Genomic DNA, 21279 nt, shown 5'->3' on the forward strand with positions numbered 1-21279 from the left:
ACAGATAAATACACCCATAAACTGTATGGCTCAAATCTTACCAGCTGCAGGATTTAATGGTACTTTATACACGTGGGGGATTGGTATTCTGTTTTTCAGGATGTTTGGGACCTGGGGTTTTCTGGATAAGGGATATTTTTATAATTTAAATAAGCATAGCTTCAGCCATCTTAACAATCATTTAAATATTAATTATACCAAATAGGATTGTTTTGCCTTCAGTAAGGATTAATTTAATTATATCTTAGTTGGGATCAAGTACAAGGTACAGCTTTATTATTACAGAGAAAAAGGAAATCACTTTCAAAAATTTTAATTATTTGGTTAAAATAGAGTATTTCTACATAATGGATCCCATACCTGTAATAATAACAATACATGTTATTTTTTCAAATAAAGAGCGTTAAACCTGGGAGCTCACCACCCAAGGCTTACACAGCTCCAACTCCCCCCCCCTGTAAATGGCAGTAAGATTGTAAGGATTTTGCTGCAGTGCAATAAACATACTGCCTCAATATTTTGGCACCAAGAACCAAATAACATTTGTTGGTTTTTCTGAGTCTGCAGTGAAACATAACATAATTGTTTTGCTTATCATGGTATTTAGGTGTAATGTATTTTCCATATAGTTCTTTCTTTTATTAGTTCAGCCAAGAAGTTTCATTCAAGTATGTGAAAGTCTGTGCTTACTATACCTCCTATTCTTTTATATTGCACAGGTGTTTCAGCTGAATTCTTATCTCTAGAGACACTCCAAGCACTGGAGTGTGAAACCACAGATGTTTTCCTAATAATTGTCAGATTTTTAAATGTTTACTGGTTTTGCTCCACCCTCAGCATTCCCATACTGACTAGCCCTGATTTTTTTTACAAATTTTTTGAATTTCCTATAATACTTACCAATTTGTGTTATTGCTTTTAACCCCATGGCTGGAAGAGAGCTTAAAATCCACAGCCTGAATGTGCTGTAGATTTTACTTTTTCTGATTGCTCTTTGATCTGTACCATGGCAACACACTGTGTGGCAAGATCAAAGGCACTAGCAGGGAAGAAGTTAAATTCACTCCTGATCCACAAGATATCAAAAAGTACTTTTGGTTTAAAGAAAGTACAGGAACTTAAAGTAATTAAAATATAAAGTACGTTTGCCCTGCACTATTTAAAGTTTGCTTCAGAAACACTACTATGGTTTATATAAATAAGCTGCCTTGTGAAAGGTGAAATAGGGAGACATGGCACAGGTTAAATAGTGATAACAGATAAGCTCTGTAGAATGTAATGGTTTTATTCTTACACAAGAATCTAAACACATTTTAATCTACAGATCCTATCTGCTATGTAACCTGTGACTTTTCTCCTTTTTCATATGAAATTGCTGCCCTTATGGCTACACAGCATCTTATTTATATAAACTATAGTCGAGTTTCTAAAGCAAACACACAACTTTTACCAGTTCAGGGCAACAGTATATTATATTTTCATAAAAATATAAAAACAATTCTATATTTAGTATTACTGCTCCTTTAAAAAGAGTTGGGTTCTGCATTCCATGACACTTTATACCTCATGACCCCAGCTCATGTATTATTTCATGTTACTTTTGACGCTGATCTATACAGCCATTTTTTTTTTTTACCCCAAAATCACATGTCTGCATTCTGTCCACTGAGATTAAGGCATTGCATAGTATTAGAGACCTCAGCAAGACATTGTGTTAAAGGACTAAACATGTACCTTGGGGTTGTCAGTGAAACTGAACTTCACATCCGTTTAACCACCTAAAATCACACATTTTCCCTTCTGACCAATTTGATTGCATATTGCATAGAATTTAGAACTATTAAGCAGTTGATTAAGGTAAAGAACAAAACCCTCATCTAGGGGGTTTAAAATGAACTGAGATGCAGTCTGCCATTTATTTACCCCAAAATCACATTCCTCAAATGAGATTTCTTTGTGCCATAGTATCATAAAACTGCTCTTTAGGACATTGTAGCAAAGAACAAAACATGCTTTTAGTGGTGTTTAAATGAGCTGAGCTTCAGTCTGCAATCCATTTACCCCAAAATTAGAGGCCTGACATTTGACCAATGAAATGTCAATGTTCTATTGTTACACTTTGCTAGCATTTAGTATTATGCCTTTTAATTTTATAACTTGAATCAAGAGCTCACTATTTGTTATAAGAATTGTTTCCTTTTTCTCCTGACAGAACTGCTGCAAGTCAGTCAGGGTTGCTCTGACACGCTTTTTCAATTCAGTCCACAAATTATCAATAGGATTTAGTTCTGGGCTTTGTAAAGGCCACTCTAATATTTTCAGTTTGTTGAATTTAAGCCATTTTATTACGACTTTGATGGTCTACTTGGGATCATTGTTATGCTGGAAGACAAAGTTGCCAACGAGTAGGCAGTGCGCCAGTTCTTTTCCCAGCAAAACAAATCTGCAGCATAATGCTGCCACTCACATGCTTCTTAGTTGGGATGGTGTTCTTCAGGTTAAAAGCCATACCCAATTTCCTCTATATATTTCTTTGTTTATTTTTGCTCATGTCTGTATTTGTGTGCATATACACAAGTATAGTTTCTTTTCCCAATAGGATAGGATTGTTTTGCCACCAATAGGGATTCATGCAGCTTAGTTACCGTCAAGTACTATTTTATTATTACAGAGAAAAAGGAAAAACTTTACTCTTTAGTTCAGAAGTTAGATTTGCAGACATCAAATTGTCACTAATTGGAGATGATAGCGGCCAAAGGCCTGTAAGTTTAACAAACCTTTAAAAGTCACTAGATGACATTCTATAAGTTTAGTACAGTAATTGTAAGCCCTTGTATAATTGTATCAATCAAGTGTATCAAGTCAACCTGTTTCCACTGCTGTTGCATGGAGCAGATGGCATATAGTATACTTTGCCAAACTGGAGACCAGCACTAATGAGGTTTGCTACATGTTAAATTTCACCTGGCATATTTTTCATGGAAATGCTCCAGATGATTAATTCATTGCTTTTGGTCACATCATGGGCCTACACCTTTTTACATGATTATGAACCATATTTGTTTACTAGTAGAATTCCTGGTGTACAACTCCGTATGATAGCAGTGTATTACGCATGTTGAGAGGAGCTTGATGGCATTATCACAGTTTGATTTCTGGATTACTGTCAAAGATGCTTTAAGTAATACAGAATATCAGACTCCTGTTACACTCTTCAGGGTCTCTCACCAGCAGCAAAAGCATTCAAGCAAGGTTTTTATATGGAACATATGTTAAATATTAAGAGAAAGATCTCTCCAAATGACAACCAGATATTATACTCTTGCTGAAGTAGATCACTAGGAGAGATCAGAAATAACTCAGGCAGAGAATTCATGTGATTGAATGAGATGATGTACAGTGGAAGATGATGCCTTAAACACAATAGATTTAGTTTTGAAATTGGGTTGAATTTTAGGTAGTCTGTGTCATCAAGGGGGAGCAGATAGGTAGATCCTCTTCTTCCCTTCTTCTTTCTTCAAAATTCCACGCATGCACAGAGTGAAAATGCGTGCCTGGTGCGAAGAAAGAAGCAGGAGGAGGATTGCTTGCTCACATGTACCCCAGGTAAGTGTCTAGCATTTGGCTCCCCTCAAGTGATTGAATGTTTTTCTTCTTTCATAATTATTTAGGGTTCTTGTTGTTATCACCCAGATGCAAGTGCTAAGGTGATAATAAGGGGCACAGATTTTTCCCCCATCTGTCCCTTATTGTTGCTGAACACAGGTAGCAATGAATCCATTTCTTTGCTAGGTACTTGCTGTAACACTAGAATTTTTTTTAAAAAATGCATTCTACCCTGCACTTAATACTAGCTCTATCCTGCACACAAAGTTTATTATTTTCAGTGCTTTCTTTGGAATACTTTATGCAGAAAGGTGATAGGGCAACATTCACTGTGCAGGATCTAACATGCGGCGCTCAACATGTCCTCCTAAGACTAGAGCAAATTCAGAAATCAACTGTTGCGGCTGTATAATCTATGTCTTTAAGAGATGTGAGCAGTGAAGAGCATGCTGACATGAGGTTTTCTGTAGTCCTTATATTTATAGATGACCTCAGCAACAAGAAAAAAAAATGCTCTGTATAGCTGCAACAATTGACTTCCGGTTCCGACAGAAGGGCTAGAAGTAGATGGTAAGCATCACATGTTGGATATTGCACAGTGAATGTCGCCTTATTTGTGTAGACCACAAGCAGAGTTTTAGCACTGTATTTTTAATAAAGCATTTGAAATAATAAGCATTGAGCAGGATAGAACTAGTATTAGTGGAGTTGGTTTATTTTAAAGAACATTTTTGGTAGATCAGCTGTTATTACAGGAATACTGTAGACCCCTCCCGTAGATCTATCAGTGTAACTTGGTGTTCTTTCAGAGATTAGTCTAATTAGCCTTTTTACAGAGAAATATGTTGTCTCCTTTAATTCAGTGTGCTGTCTACTGGAACAAATCATCATTTATAACAGGTAAATGCATTATAGGGCCAAATAGAAAGTATCTGATTCTGTTCATTACCATCTGAAATAGCTGCACTCCCTTAGGCAAGATGTACAGTTTGTCCACTGCCAGCATTTTAGGCAGCACCAATTAAGTAGCATCAATAATATATTGCCATCTTTTGCCATTTTAATTAATTTAAAGAGTTATGAATTTAGTATGGCAATAGGTGTTTGGTTCCTCTGCAAAATGCAATTAAAAACATCTTGCTTTTTTCATTCACTATAAATATGCAGACCATTTATTAGGTGGCTATTAATACCAAAGCGTTATTGTTTCATGTTCCTTCATTTTGACTTATGAAATTAGGAATATAACTGTAGTTACTACTGTGAAAAGATCACTGGAATACTTATATATTCCATTTCAAGTTCCTTTACAAAAAAAATCTAGTTTAAGGAGGGAAACTTGTTAATATGGTGTTTTCTGTCCATATGCTACTTTGTTTCAAAATGGTAGTTTTCACTTGTAATATTTTTAAGAGGTCTGCTGTGATAGAAAAATAAGGACCACCATAAACTCTACATGTGTGTACAAATGGATTGCATTGCAGAATTAACTTTTTTATTGTACAGGTATCTGACCCCTTATCCAGGAAACCTATTATCCAGAAAGTTCAGAATAATGGAAAGGCCATCTCTCATAGACTCATCTCTCATCTCATCTCTCATTGTAATCAAATAATTCACATTTTTAAAAATTATTTATTTTTTCTCTGTAATAATAAAACAGTAGCTTATACTTGATCCCAACCAAGATATAATTAATCCTTACTGGAGCCTAAACAATCCTGTTGGGTTTATTTACTGTTTAAATAATTTCATTAGCAGACTTAAGGTAGGAGATCCAAATTACGTAAAGACCCCTTATCCAGAAAACCCCAGGTCCCGAGCATTCTGGAAAATGGGTCCCATACCTGTACCTGCACCTGCATGCTTCTTTTTATCCTGCCATACTGCTCGTTGTCTCTGTTTCATTTATACTGTACAATATAAAACTTTTTCATGAAAAGCACCCTATTGTGCGTATGCTAATATTCAGCTAGTGTACAATGTATTTGGCCCATGAATTAATTGGTGCTGCTGCAGAAAGGATGCCGTTTTTAAAAGTTGTTAAAGATACTGACACCTGAAATTAAACTTTTTTTTAAATATATCATAATATTGTGTTTGCATGAGCTTTCTAATTTTGGCATAAAAATATTTGATGCTTTTACATTACCTATCTGATCCACCATGTTCCTCTATGAGGGCGCTGCCATACTTGTGCAGCAGGAGTCTATTAACATTAGAAACTATAACTGACAGGTTGAGAAGCAACTGTCAGGTTGGCAAAACACTCAGGTTTAGGAACTTCAAGTAACAACTAGAAAGGGCAGTTTGAGAACAAATTTCATGTTGGGTTGAAAAACATGAAGTCACTGAATGGGCTCTGACCTTGGACCACAGTTATATAGTAAAAACCACTGTGCAAAGTTTGGGGACCCTGGTTTTAATAGTGTGTGAATGGCAGCAATTTAAATTTCCCCACCGAAAGTCAACGAGTGACATCTGATTGGCGGTTGATGGCTCCACCCCCTTTTTCTAACCTGGGACTGCAGTTACCCAGTGACTAACTCAGCAAAGTTTAGGGAGCGTAGGATTAATAGTTAAAGAATGGCAGCAGTCGCAGTCAATAGGTGAATTGTGATTGGTTGAAGTTGAAGTCACCCAGTGACAAACAGTGGGCACCCTGGCATAAATAGTGTGAGAATGACAGCATTTTAAATTTAAACCAATAAAATTCAATGGATGAAATCTGATTGGCTGTTAGTGGCCCAACCCACTTTTCCTGGTTTTGCACTGTAGTCCCCCAGTGACCAACTTTGCAAAGTTTGGGGACTTTGCAAAGGGGAAAATTGTGAGACTGACAGCATTTTACACTTCACCATTGAATGAAAAATACCCAGTGGCTAACTCTGGAAACTTTAACAACCCTGGAATTAATATTTAAATAATGGCATCAGTTTAACTATAAACCAATGAAATCTAGTGGGTGGAAATGGATTTGTGATTCAAATGACTGTGTGATTCAATTTCCCCATTAAAGTCAATGGATGAAATTTGATTGGCTGTTGTTGGCCCCTCCCATTTTGTGGTCATCCAACAAATGTCGCTGTTTTATTCAGGGTGACCCCATTATTATGTGATTCAAGTTTGGGGGCTGTAGCTTCAAAGCTGTAAGTGCGGCAGCAGCTTGAAAATCTTCCCTGTCAAAGTCAATGGGAAAATTGGGGTGTTCGGAGCGGCGCCACAAAAAGACGGGGGGCGGGATCGCTTAGAAAAGCACAAGCAACCTGCTCTGCTATAGGGCGAAGAAGTGTGGGGAGTTTGGGTGTTGTACCCCTAATACTGTAGGAGGAGTAGCGTTTAGAAAATGGGTGGCGCTAAGAATAATCATAAGAATAAGCGGAAGAATAAGCCAAAGCCGAAGAACAGTATGTTGGGGTTTTCAACCCAACACAATTACTTACAAAAGCAGCCCTATCAGTGAGAAATGCTTAACATGACCTATAGGTAACTTTTTATGTACATTCATACTTTGAAAAGTAGTTTTTTTGTGTCAGTATCACTTTACTTTTGCAGGTGACTAACTCATTCTCATCATCCTTACTGTTTCAGTTATACCATGTAACATATTCAATTAGGCTAAGCCTTAAAGAAGAAGTTCACCTTTTAATTAACTTTCATTATAATGTAAACAATGATACTCAGATAAGTTGCAGTTGATTTTTATTGTTTACTTTTTGTAGTAATTTAATTTATGTAATTTTTTGTTTAGCTGTCCATTTTTTTTACCCTAGCAACCAGGTAGTGATTTGAATAAGAGACTGGAAGATGAATAGGAGAGGGCCTAAATAGAAGGATAAGTAATAAAAAGTAAAGATGACCATGCCAGTAAAGATCCACTCATTTGTTGAGGTCATCAATGCCCACCTTGGCCGGAGCTGTTGGGAGAGGGCCACAAAAACCAATTTGATCTTTGTTATCCAGATTTATTATTTATTTGATAGGCTGTCTGACAGGGTCCTTACACAGGCATTTAAATTACCAACTCCTGAGCCTGAGGGGAGAAAATTGGCAGCTTAAATCTGCCGTAATATGGCCACCTAAACAATACCAATAAAATTGTAGCCTTGCAGAGCAATAGTTTTTTGTCACTTTGGGGATCAGGGACTTGTGTTTAAAAGTTAGAAAGAGATAAAATTAGATTGAGAATGATTAAAAAAAAACCCATAACATATTAAAAATAAAGAGCAGTTGAAAACTTGCTAACAATAGAACATTCTATAACTTTCTTATTGCTTTTGCTGCTTTTTAAGCAAAAACTGTTAGAACGAGCTATCAGAATACATGTTTCTTAACAGTGCAGTGAAAGGCATGAATCAGTAAGAGGGAAATTGGCTTTCTCTGACCTTTACAAGAGCATTCATCCTCACTTGGTGCATAAGCTCTGCAGAACCTACTACAGGTATGGGACCTGTTATCCAGAATTCTCGGGATAAGGGATCTTTCTGTAATTTGGATCTCCATAACTTAAAGGAGAAGGAAAGACTAATAAAGAGTTAATCTCAAACTGCAGGCATACCTTCAGTTCTCTCAATAGTGCCCTTAAAGGACATATAAACCCACACACACAAATTTAATCAGTGAACAGCCTCTTTGAAATCTTTCAATACCTGCCACTCTGGGTGTCCAGAGGTTAATAGTAAGGCTGCAACATCCCCTTAATTACTTAGATTTGCTTCTCCTCCTGTAACCCACTCGGCCCTCTCCCTCAGGAATTTGCTTTGGCTGTTGGCTTGTGGGCATGCTCAGTTGTTCTAAGCTCAGATTACTAAACACACCCCCCAGTCTGGCAGCCAGTGAAGAGATGGCATTGCTGGTTCCCATAGAAACTCAACTCTAGCTGTCTGCTTCAATTTTTTTCTCCTGAGGTCAGCTTTACCATTACAGTGCTCAAAGAAAGCAGAACTTTTATCAAAGACAGTTCCACCTGTGTGAGCCTGTATTATTGATGAAATGTATGCTGAATAAGGGTCTGTGTGTGTGTGCTGTTTGCAGATTTAAATGTATCCAACTATGTATTAGAGGAAAAATGGTGAAAGCTGCTATTTGCTGTAGGAACATGTGATGGTGCTGACAAGCGGAGGGGATATATGCAGTACAAATTATGCCATTTGGGTGGGGGAAACGTACCCAACTGATATACATTGTAGGCAAATGTAGGATTTACATGTCCTTTAAGTCTCCCCATATTTCACCTGTTCAGAAGATCTGAAGCCAAACAGGAAGAAAAAACGCTGAGCTGTGTAAAGAAAGTTCCCATAATGCCTCACTCCTGCACAGACACCGAAACCAAACTGAACATGCTCAGTTAGTAAGACTATGGGGCAGATTTATCAAAACACGAGTTCGAACCCTGAATGGGAAAAATTCGGATTGGAACCGAAAATTTCTGAAGATCGCAAATATCACGAAAATGCTTCCGAAAAAATCGTATTAGTCACGATAATATTGTATTGGCGATCCGAAAGTCACGAAATTTTCATACCGAATGATTGTAAAAAGCGGCAAAACCGATCTGATTTTTTCACGCTAAAAATACGCAAAAGTTGTGCAAGGTACGAAAAATTAGCAGAAAATATGATTGGACCAATCGAGCGAACGGTCGGAGCGTTCGTGGATAAGTAAATGTGCCCCTATGAGTCAGCTTCCTGTTGATTGGCTCAGATCCACATTCCTAAGGGGAGGGGAGTGAGTTCTTAGCATTCTTGAGGGAGGGGGGAGCAGGAAAGAGCAGAGAACAGAAAGCTGCGTGTCTCTGGCACTAATCTTTTTTCAGAGAAGTCATTGCAGCGTTTCTGTGAGTGCTTATGGCTGTATTTACTTCGTTTTTATCTTTCTTTCTCCTTTAAGTCTGTTTAAAATCATTTAAATATTGAATAACCCAAATAGGCCTGTTTTGCCTCCAATAAGGATTAATTATATCTTAGTTGGGATCAAGTACAGGTACTGTTTTATTATTACAGAGAAAAGGGAAATCATTTTTAAAAATTAGAATTATTTGCTTATAATGGAGTAAATGGGAGATTGCCTTTCTGTAATTCGGAACTTTCTGGATAAGGGGTTTCCAGATAAGAGATCCCATACCTGTATCACAGGCTTGCTTACAAAGTAGATTAACAGTAGTCAGGACCTCCTTAAATAACCCCCTTAAACATCTCAATGGCATATATAAAGTGATGGCTTATTCAAAACACCTCAAGGCATAGAAAATAGCATGATGAGTCCTTATTATGATATAGCCTTTGCATAAAATCTGAATCAGAAGCCTTGTCTATAAAAATGCATTTGGAAGTTGAAGATGAAGAAATTGGGATTACCAGAATCCTAAATGAAAGCACCAGATATTATGCACTCATTGTTGCCTTGCATAATGATATTTCGGATTAAGTTGTTTTTTTTCACCTCCTCAGCTCTGCAAGTGAATATATTAAAAATCAATCAGCACTGTATACCGAGATGCAATTACTGTGCTTCCGCTTTGCATCTGAATTTTAGATAATAGTAACTGCCAAGAAATTATTTTAACATAATTTATTAAATCAGTCATAAAAATTTGCTTATGGCTTTTCTCTGCCTAAACAATTTCATGGTGGCTTTCCCTATCCTGCCATTTAAAAAGTTATATTTTAAGTTTACTAACAGAGTTCTTTTTAAAGGTTATATTTAGAGACAAACAAAAAATATTAGGGAAAAGAGTTGCAGAACACATAAAATACATTTTTATCTGTAGCTGTGTTTTTTCATGGTAATCGCCCCAGACTCTTCATTGGTTTCCATTTAGAAGCCATTGTATTTGCCAGGGATATATAGTGATACGCTAACACATTCATTGAGGCTACTTCTAGACTTCACACTCACAGTGGAAAATCCTTTGCAGTACATCTATTATCTGTATTTATTATGAGTGTTCTTCTTTTAGTTTTATTACTGGCTCTTGGCTGCCATTTTGCACTGGTGTTTTTTCATCTGTCACAGTTTTATTAATAGTTTCCCCTAAACGTGTCAGATAATTATGTCTTGTGTCATGAAAAAGAAATTAGCGTTTATGTACCTTGGGGGGAAAATGCATCTCTGCAGAATTATAGTTGAATTATTATTATATTATTTTTTACTCTTATCTGAGGAGACAGACCCGTTTGCTACTCAGTTTTTTTTTTGACATTCAGATTGTAACCGTATTTACACTGGTGGCACTGGCCTCATTAGATTTTCCATCTGAATTTAAAGCTGCTTAGGACTTACAAGAACTGAATTGTATTTTGTTAGTCTTCAAACTAAGTAGAGTTGGTACTTTAAATTTTATAGGGCTAAATTTGCTGATACTGTTTGGCCACTAAAAAAGTGCATCATCATCCTTCTGTCTCTATGTAAACATCTTTCAGTCCTATATTTTCCACAGATTCTGTTTCAGCAATGATAAGGTCACACACAACAAACCAAACAGAATCAACTGATTCTGATTAGCTTAGGCTAATGTCAGATGACATATTTTCTTCACTGACAAAAAACACTAATGCACCTGATGTCTTTCGGGGATAGTTTTTGGCTCATTAAGGCACACTTCATCGTTTTCTGGGAGGAATCTGCTGCATGTGCAGAATGGCAGGCATTAGGCATACTAAATGTTTTTTCCATCTGCAGAGAAAATGCTTTGTCTGACCTAGGCTCACTGACATAGCCTCAATAAAATGTGTATGGACATCATTTTATTGGATACAAAATAAGTCCATTATTTTACATTTTTATCCTCATCCTGTCTAGTCTGGTTTGCAAAACCTTATAACTGCTGGTCTACCCACTAAAAACATAGGATTGCACCTAATCTTCAACAGACAGGACTTGATCGTTTCAAGTCTTGACCTATTCGCCGAAGTTAGACAATATACTTGAATTATGGGCTTATTCAGCCATGGAGTAAATTATTTACATGAGAGAGAATTTTGAACATTGCAGTTATTAGTCACTTACTTTCTACACTGTTCCATTGTTGCTTTTCTTCAAAACAAAGCGGTGGGCCAGGGTTCTGTGCCTTACTTGAGTGCTGCAGCGCACAGTACAGAAATCGGCAGAGAAGTTTTCTTTTGTGCATATGGTTGCTTAGGGCATGCAATGTCTGGCATGTCAAAACAAAATGCGATATTTATATCAATATTTAATTGGGGTGGTTTCTGACTGTAAAGGTAGACATACATGCCTTAATGTGTCTGGAAAGTTTGAACTATCATCACCAGATGAGCCACTATTCACTTTCTGTAGTTACAGTCCTTTGGGCTCTTGCTCTACTCCAGTGAAACAATGGAGGATAGACATGTATGTGCATTACTGCTAGAACAATATAAGTCTGTTTGACTCAGTAGATGATTCCATGGAGAATTAGCCACTGTTTTATCAACTGAAAGGAGAAGGAAATTTTTAATCACTAACCCCCACCAGTGCACATTCTTTTAGGCTTAAGTTCTTTAAAATTGGAGATAAATTGATTGTACAAAGAAAAAACAAAACTCTGATGGATGTAAAAACATATAGACATGAGCAGGCACTCAACAATCCATCATCATGAGCCAAGCAAGAAGTATATTTTATCAAGTTAACAAAACAGGCTGCTGCCTGGGTGCAGGTCCAAATAATGTTGAAGGTGCTCGAGAGAGGGTCAGCACTCACAGGACTTATATAAACAAATTATTTTTCTTAAAGAGGAGACTAACGTTTCGGCTAGCACTCTAGCCTTTATCAAAGTGGTGAATACAGCAAGCACAATGTCTAAAAAAGCACATAGTGGCAGGAAAAATTGGAGATGACGTTATCATACGTCACCAGAGACAGAAAATCAGAAATAAACTAATAAAAAAACTGAAAACATGCAATAAAAACAAAAAACACAAGAGAAATAATAGAAAGTACAAGCAAGTAATCAAAAGGTCTAAGCAGCATCACGTTCTTAAATAGAAACAAAAGTATCAAAATTAACACGCTACTGTAGCTAGCTGTCAGGGGTGAGCCGAGAAAGTAACAAGTTTGTATCAACATAGTTCTGCTTCACATAAGCCCTGTGAGTTGAAATAGATAAGCCCACAATCAAGTAAAATAAAGTTGGATCTTGGTCAGTAAATGGAGAAATAATAGGTAATCGTACCTTGGGATGGCATGGACTGTGCAAACCGCCCATGGGACAACTCTACCCATAATATACACTAAAAAAATTTTTAAATACACAGAATAGCCTCTTTCTATAGATCCCAAATGTATTGGCACCACCAAAATTCAAAGTGTACTCACACCAGAAGGACTCAATTCAGATGTGCCACACATTCATCATATTTCAGTGTAATGTGCAATAAGTAGAGGAGGCAATAAAGAAATCAAGGCAGGACCCAGTCTTGAAGTCTTTACTCCAACTTTGATATCACAGTATACTCACAGACTGAACAGAGGGGGAGCAGCTTATCATATTACTTTTGGGAACTACAAAAAGTTGGCATGTGCAAGTATTGTCTGTTAAAACCTTTAATAATTAAATCTGTTAAAATCATGCCTCTCTCAAATTAAATGTTACTGCAGTCTTAGCCCCGGAACGTACAAACATTTCCTAATGAATACTACGCATGTCCTAGAATGTATAGGGATCTTTGCATAGATGCGTCTTGGCATCCTCACTGATGCATTTCATGTAACCGGCTTCTTCCTCAGCAACGTGTTTCACCTAATCGGCTTAATCCAGAGCCAGTCTGACATGTCAGTGGGGTCCAGGATGGCATTCAACCACTGTGTATCTCCATTTAAGTACTAATACTGTTGTATTCTATACAACTTATTTATATGCTCTGCAAATGTGGGACCACAGTGCTATTAAATCATATTTTGCAGCCACATGGCTTACTAGGAGCACAAATGTTTTACCTTAAAGAGGTAGTTCACCATTAAATTAACTTTTAGTATAAAGTAGTGATATTCTGAGACAATTTACAGTTAGTATTCATTCATTACTTTTTTTTTTTTGTGGTTAAGCATTTTTGTTCAACAGCTCTCCAGTTGGGATTCCAACAGCTATTTGGTTGCTAGGATCCAGCTTCCCTAGAAACCAGGCAGTGGTATGAATAAAAGACTTGAAGATAAATAGGAAAAGGCCTGAACAAAAAGAAAAGTAATAAAATGCAATAGTAACGATAAAACTGCAGTTTACAAAGCAATAGCTTTTGGTTGCTGGGAAGAATGATCCCCAACTGAATGCTGGAAAAATGGGGAAGGCAAATAATTAAAAAAAATTAAAAAAATGAAGATGTCTTGACATTTTGCTAAGAATAGACTATTACTTAAAGGTGAACCTCTCCTTTAAACCCTATAACTGCAGATTTAATTTTTTTCTCTGACCCATTAATTCCAAAATGAAAAATCATTTTATGCTGTGCCTGAGATGTAATCCAGCTCAACCCACTCTATCTGCTAAAATCCCTCCTCCTTTCTGGTTAGGCCTGCCCCTTTTAAGATCCGGGCTGCCCTGCCTAAAAAGGGCATTTGATTATGTGATCCTATTAGGGAGAACCACAGCGCTCTCAGCTCAGATTACAAAAGAAATGGGAGGAGGAGATAGGAGGGGGTCAAGAGGGGGAAGCTGCACTTTTGCACTGCCATACCTTGGAGGATTTTTCTGAGAGAAGGACATCTGACACACAAGATCATGTGTACAAAACAGAAGGAAAGAAATGTGGTGTTTCTTTTCACAAAGGACTATGTAATTCTATAAGTTTATGGCTGTATTTACATAGACCTTTCTGATAATGCTTACTTAGTTTTTACCTTTCCATCTCCTTTAAATTGGTAAATCTATTTTATTTGTTCATTCTTGAGAAATTGCAAACACTGCCAGGGAAGTTAGAATTTGCTAAACTGATGAACGCATGAAAATGAATGTAACTGCATCTTACAAAGCTTTCTTTTTATTCTTTCAGCTACTTGAAGGAAGTTTTGCTCGGGAAGTCAGCCATGAAGTCGATGGACTAATTTTTCAGCCAATAGGAGTAAGTACTAGTCTCACTGACTCAAAATAAATTTGGGTGTATTTTGGTGGGGTATTGTGGTATGTGCAGGGGTTTAAGTGTGTAAAGAAACATTGTCCTACACCCAAAAGATATACAATGCCAAGCCAGAAGGAAAATAATTTTGAGTTAAAAAGATTCAAGAATGTTGACTTTGTGCCCTGTTCCTGGCAAGTTTGCAGTCGATTTTCATTATTTATAGTTTTTAAATACTTGCATTGCTCTTCTGCCTCTTTCCAGTTTTAAATGTGGGTAACTGACCTCAGCAGCCAAAAACTCACTATAGTGAGGCTACAATTTTTTCATTGTTTTTTTTTTATTACTTATTTATGTAGGCCATTTCATATTCATCTTTCAATCTCTCTTTCAACCTCTCTTTCAACCTCTAAGGTAAATAAAACCGTAGTAGCAAGATCGCGGCTGAAATACTAAATTGGACAGCTGCGGAACAAAAAGCTACATAGCTAAAAAAAAATGTAGACCAATTGTGTATTCACATGCCAATACAAAATATAAATGTCTATATGATACTAAAATTAATTTAAAGGTCAACTACATTAATGAGAGAAATAGTAGATAGAGAAAAAACATGTGTGTTATGTCCTCTGTTAACTTTTTAGGTTAGTTTTGGTGTGATTTCATTAACATATTGGGGCCCCTAATTAAATTGGGCTAACATTTGTCAGTTCATTGTTGCCAGTTAGGTGTATGTAGGGTTGACATCTTTTCTGGAAAAAAAATACCGGCCTTCCTATATCCTTTTTTAACTTTGTTTCCTATTATTAACATTGGCATCAATGTTGGCATCATTTTACCGGCCAGATGGCAACCTAGCTATATGATGTAATAGTAGCATGTTTCCTAAGCTGATGGACTTCTTAGCAATATGGTGTCCTGTGTTTTGGTTGTAAAGTGAAGGCTGTACTGGATTTAAAGGGAGGTGCACTATGTAGCAGGTGTATTAGAAAAGCTTTCCTAAAGTTGTGTGTAATCATACTTTTTCCAGCATCACCCATGAGTAAACCAGCTACATTCGACTTAAAGGAGAACTAAAGCTTAACTAAAGACATAGGCTATAAATGTTGTAAATTATGTTTTGTACTTCTCTACCAGCCCAAGCCAAGAAGATCTGTGCCCCCAAAGATGCCCCCAGTAGCTCCTAATTTTCTTTTCTGCTGATTCACTGCACATGCTCTGTGCTGCTGTCAGTTACTGAGTTTAGGGGCCCACTCACAATATACTGTATATATAGGATATAACTGTCACAATATAAAGCTGATTAGTTATTAACAGAGATGATTAGTGCATGGCAGCTCTGAAACCAGTGCAATTAGCATCAGAGTTTAAAGGAGAAAGAAAGGTAAAAACTAAGTACGGTAAGCTTTATCAGAAAGGTCTATGTAAATACAGCCATAAGCACTCACAGAAATGCTGCACTGACTTCTCTGAAAAAAGATTAGTTGTGTCTGTAATTCCTGTCCCACAGACAAGCAGCTTTCTGCTCTCTGCTCTTTCCTGCTCCCCCCTCCCTCAAAAATGCTAAGGACTCACATTCCCCCTTGGGAATGTGGATCTGAGCCAATCAGCAGGAAGCTGACTCATAGTCATACTAACTGAGCATGTTCAGTTCGGTCTCGGTGTCTGTGCAGGAGTGAGGCATTATGGGAAATTTCTTTACACAGCTCAGCGTTTTTTATACCTGTTTGGTTTCAGATCTTCTGAACAGGTGAAATATGGGGAGACTTAAGGGCACAATTGAGACAACTGAAGGTATGCCTGCAGCTTGAGATTAACTCTTTATTAGCCTTTCCTTCTCCTTTAATCATCAGCCCTTTAGGATCAGCTTATATGACAGACAAACATAATTTTCTGTGCTTGATAATTTCCTCCGACCCCCTAATCTTAGCTTCTCAACAGCTGCTCAGAGCCCATTGAGCATGTGAGTGTCGCAGACACTTCTAACAGAATCCAGTATGGTCATCCCCTGTGACAACTTTAAAAACTGAATTATTACTACTATAGAGATGTTGTACGTATAGTCTGGTTCAATAAATTCATTATATAAAATATGTAATGTCTAGCCATATTCATTTTTATGGTTTAGTTCTCCTTTAACATTAAATTAACATATGAAAATGCCTCTGAAGTGAGTTTGTTAATTGCTGACAATAATTCTTACAACATGTTGTAGATCAGTTAGAATTCTTAGAACTTGTGCATTTGTTGATGTTAATTGTTTTGCCTTTTTAAAATTCTTGTTCGATTTGTTTTCACTTTGTGAAGAAACTGTTCAGCTGCATACCAAAATTTCCCAATAGAGTGTTGAAAGTGCAACAAAACCTTGCAATTAAGTAAACAAAACTCTATTTGATGACAATATGTCATTAATTAATATCTTCAACATACTTATCAATGCCTGCATCTGTTTTTGTTATTTTTGTTTGGATTTTTTTTTTTTACTATTTTTGCTGCTGTTCGCAATTTTGGATGTTTCATAGCAGATTATTTTAATGACAGCTTTTGCAAACAATTATTGCCTGTGTTTTAACCACTTCTTTTTGTTCAATAGGCTTAAATTAATACCATTGAAGTTCTAATTTTATCTATTCTGTGTAGATTTAACTGACATATCATTTTTCATTCTCTTTCTCATAACTAAAATCTTTGTCCAAGATGATGTGGCATCTGTAATGGTTCTTTATATTTACATTCTGCATTATGGTATATTTTTGTGCTTTTCTGTTCCACTGATTTTTTTTTTTTATAAACAAATAACCCAAGTCACATCAGTGTTGTAGCTGTTATGTCTCTGAACCATACTCACAAAGTGCAGTAAATTTCAGCCCTATGTAGTGGTCAAAAGGCATTATAGCACACTGCAGGTCAGATATAATCTTTTTATTCTTACAGACAGACAGATTTTTGTTATAGCTGAAATTTAATCTAGTCAGATCATGTAGAAAAATAAGTTCAAAATGTGCTAAAATATTATATTAGAAAAGTGTATTTGATGACGAATGCCTCAATGTATTATCAGCATGTTCACTTATGGTGGGGATATTGGTTAAGGGAAAAGTAAATACACTAAGTTCTTGGCGCATTTGTTAAAGGGTAAGAGAAAGCCATAAAGGGTATTTAAATGAACAGTTTACAAAAAGATTCAGGACTCATAATTACCCCAGTTATGTGGGTTTTTTTTACCTGTGGTTGCTTTCTGGTAATCTGCTATTTTTGTATTTTGCAAGTAAAGGCAATCAATGGTTTACAGCTATGGCATCCCTCTCATTTGTAATAATAATTTCTGTGTAATAATAAAATAGTACAGTTACGGTATCCCTTATCCAGAAAGCTCTGAATAACGAGGAAAACATCACTTATAATTTCAACCAAATAAGTCAAATTTTTTCCCCTTTTTACAGTGACTAGTACTTGGTCCTAACTAATCTGCATGAATCCAATTGGTTTATTTAAAGGAACAGTAACGCCAAAAAATGAAAGTGTATAAAAGTAATTAGAATATAATGTACTGCTGCCCTGCACTGATACAACGGGGGTGTTTTCCCCAGAAACTTATATAAATAAAGTTGCTCTGTAGCAATGGGGGCAGCCATTCAAAGGAGAAAAGGCACAGGCACATAGCAGATAACAGATAAAACACTATTGTATTCTAGAGAGGTTAACTGTTATCTGCTATGTAACCTGTGCCTTTTCTCAATTTTTTCCAGCTTGAATGGCTGCCCCCGTGGCTACACAGCAGCTTATTATATAAATTATAGTAGTGTTACTGTAGCAAATACACAACTTTTACCAGTGCAGGGCAACAGTGCATTATATTTTAATTGATTTAAAAAACTTTCATTTTTGGTGTTACTGTTCCTTTAATGCTTTAATTATGCTTAAAATATAGCGATGCAAATTACAGATATGCAGAAAACCCCAGATCTCAAGCATTCTGGATTAAAACATCCTATACCTGTATGAATATTTTTATTATTATGATTATTTTTGAAGTGCCAACAGTGCTACATTACAGGCAAACATGCTTTGAGATTGTGATTCGAGTGCCCTGCCTGGGAGAGTTTATAATCCAGTGAATCTATTAAAAAAAAAAAATACTTGCTGCATGTTGCCTTACATCAGTATAGATGACATTAACCACAAAACTGTGATAACCACGACAGGTTAACAAACATAGGTTGGGAGCCAGTCTTTCAGCTTCTTCTATCAAAAACCTGAAATGCACAGGGTACTTATATGTTTATCAAAGAAGCATATATTATCTGTGGTTTATTGATTAAAATTACAGCGTTATGGACAAAGTTGTATTAAAGGAGAAGGAAAGGTAAAAACTAAGTAATCTTTATCAGAAATGTCTATGTAAATATAGCCTAAGCACTCAAAGAAAAGCTGCCTCTATCAAAAGAAACACAGGACTTCTTGTCTTCCTTTGTGTAAATATGTTCTTCAGCATCTGACTTCCTCTCTCAGAAAAATCCTTCATTCCAGGGGCTGGAGTCTGTGCAGCTCTCTCCCTTCTCCTGCTCCTCCCTCCCATAAGAATTCACTCCCCCTCCCATCAGAATGTGTAATATAAGCTACAAACACCTAGGGGCTGATTTACTAATCCACGAATCCGAATGGGAAAAATTTGGATTGGAAAACTAACATTTTGCGACTTTTTCGTATTTTTGCGACTTTTTCGTAGCCGTTACGACTTGCGTGAATTGTCGCGACTTTTTCATAGCCATTACAAATTTAGTGAATTGTCGTGACTTTTTCATAGCCATTACGACTTTCGCAAATTGTCTCGACTTTTTCGTATTGAGCACTCGAAAAAGTCGCAAAATACCGATCATTACGAAAAAAACACATTCGGACGCTTTTCGGAGGTTCGTGGATTAGTAAATGTGCCCCCTAGAGTTGCAGAACAGAAGCTACTGAGACCAAGCTAAAATGGCAGCTGCTATCTTAAGCAAACAGATGGAGCTTCTAGGGCTTGTTTACTCAGGTATGGTAAAGCTTTCTACAGATTAAATATAGTGTTCTAGGTGGCACTAATGGGGCGAATCTATTGGCATTAAAATGCCAAAATGCCTTTCGTTCTCCTTTAAGGTAAGCACAAACCTCTAGAACTGGCATTCTTGCCATAGCACTTATTTAACCTCAGAATTAGTTGGTACACAATTATGTCAAAATATTTTTGGAAACAAAATAAAATAGCATATAATTTCCATTTTAAGAAATGGAAAAAGTGCCTCATACCATTAACCACAGGAAAGAGTCTTAATATATATAGCTTCATAGATAGAGGTTAAATAGTCAATATAGTGAATGATTTAGCATGGAATAGAATATCTTTGTAGTAAAAAGGCAGAATCCGAGCAAGCAATTGATATGAAACTTTAGAATTTTGGGATGCTCAGAATTAGAGAAGCACCCTAAGTAAGTTTATATTAATTCATACAATACAGGCTTTGGCAGAAAAAAAAAAAAAAAAGTCTGCCTAGTTCTGGAAACTGAGATTGCCATATACTAGAATGATGTAACTAGAATAGTGCTAAGAAGGGAAGGAACAGCTCCTGATCTGAAGCATACCACATACATGGTGGTAGTATTATGGCATGGGCATGTGTTGCCAATTAAACTGTATCACTGGTGTTGATGATATGACTGTTATGATATGACCGAAGTAGCTAGATGAATTCTAAAGTGTATACATACATGTATACTAGAGTATCTGATATATGGTCTATACTCTCTGCTGAGATTCAGCCAAACGCTGATAAGATAACAATTGAGAACTACCCAACTAACAGTACTTGGAGAGCAACCTAGGAGCTTTTGAAGGCAAAAAAAGTGAAATATACTTCAATGACCAAGGCAGTCACCTTACCTCAACCCAACGGTACACACATTTGACACACTGAAGACAAAACTTAAAGGGGTGGTTCACCTTTAAGGTAAATTTTAGTATGTTATAGAATGGCCAGTTGGTCTTCATTTTTTTTCTGAATTATTTACTTTCCTCTTCAAATGAGGGTCACTGACTCCAAAAGACTGACAGAAAAAACTTTTGCTTTTTGAGGCTGCAATTTCATTGTTATAGTTATATTTTATTATTCAGCTTTCTATTCAGACCCACTCCTATTCATTTACCAGTTTCTAATTTGAGCCAGTGCCTGGTTACTTAGGTAATTTGCACACTGGCAACAATATACCTGTTAAAATTCCAAACTGGAGGGTTGCTGAACATAAAGCTAAATAATCAAGAACCACAAATAATAAAACATGAAGACCAGTTACAAATTGTTTCAGAATGGCACTCTACAACATCCTAAAAGTTAATGTAAAGGTGAACAACCCTTTTAAGACAGAAAGACCAGGCAAACAAGCAGCTATTGAAGACAGCTGCAGTGATGGGCTGGTACATTGCCACTAGGGAGGAAACCCTGCATTTGAATATGTCCATGGGTTCCAGACTTAAGGTAGTCATTGACTGCAAAGGCTTTGTACAAAGTATTGAATATTATTATAGTAGTTATTATGTTTGTTTATAAAACAATATTGCATGGACTGATTGCAAACCTGAAAAGAAGCATAT

At 36.6% G+C, this 21279-nt stretch overlaps 1 protein-coding gene across 1 annotated transcript in view; it reads left to right on the forward strand.

Annotated features, from left to right (window-relative positions):
• The window catches only part of rngtt (RNA guanylyltransferase and 5'-phosphatase), a 148558-nt gene that overhangs the window by 66537 nt on the left and 60742 nt on the right, over positions 1–21279 (forward strand). Inside the window, 1 exon segment of the mRNA NM_001001222.1 lies at positions 14592–14660. Within this exon segment, the coding sequence (NP_001001222.1) occupies positions 14592–14660 (69 nt within the window).

The sequence above is a fragment of the Xenopus tropicalis genome, chromosome 5 (genome assembly GCF_000004195.4).
Source record: "Xenopus tropicalis strain Nigerian chromosome 5, UCB_Xtro_10.0, whole genome shotgun sequence".
NCBI lineage: Eukaryota > Metazoa > Chordata > Amphibia > Anura > Pipidae > Xenopus > Xenopus tropicalis.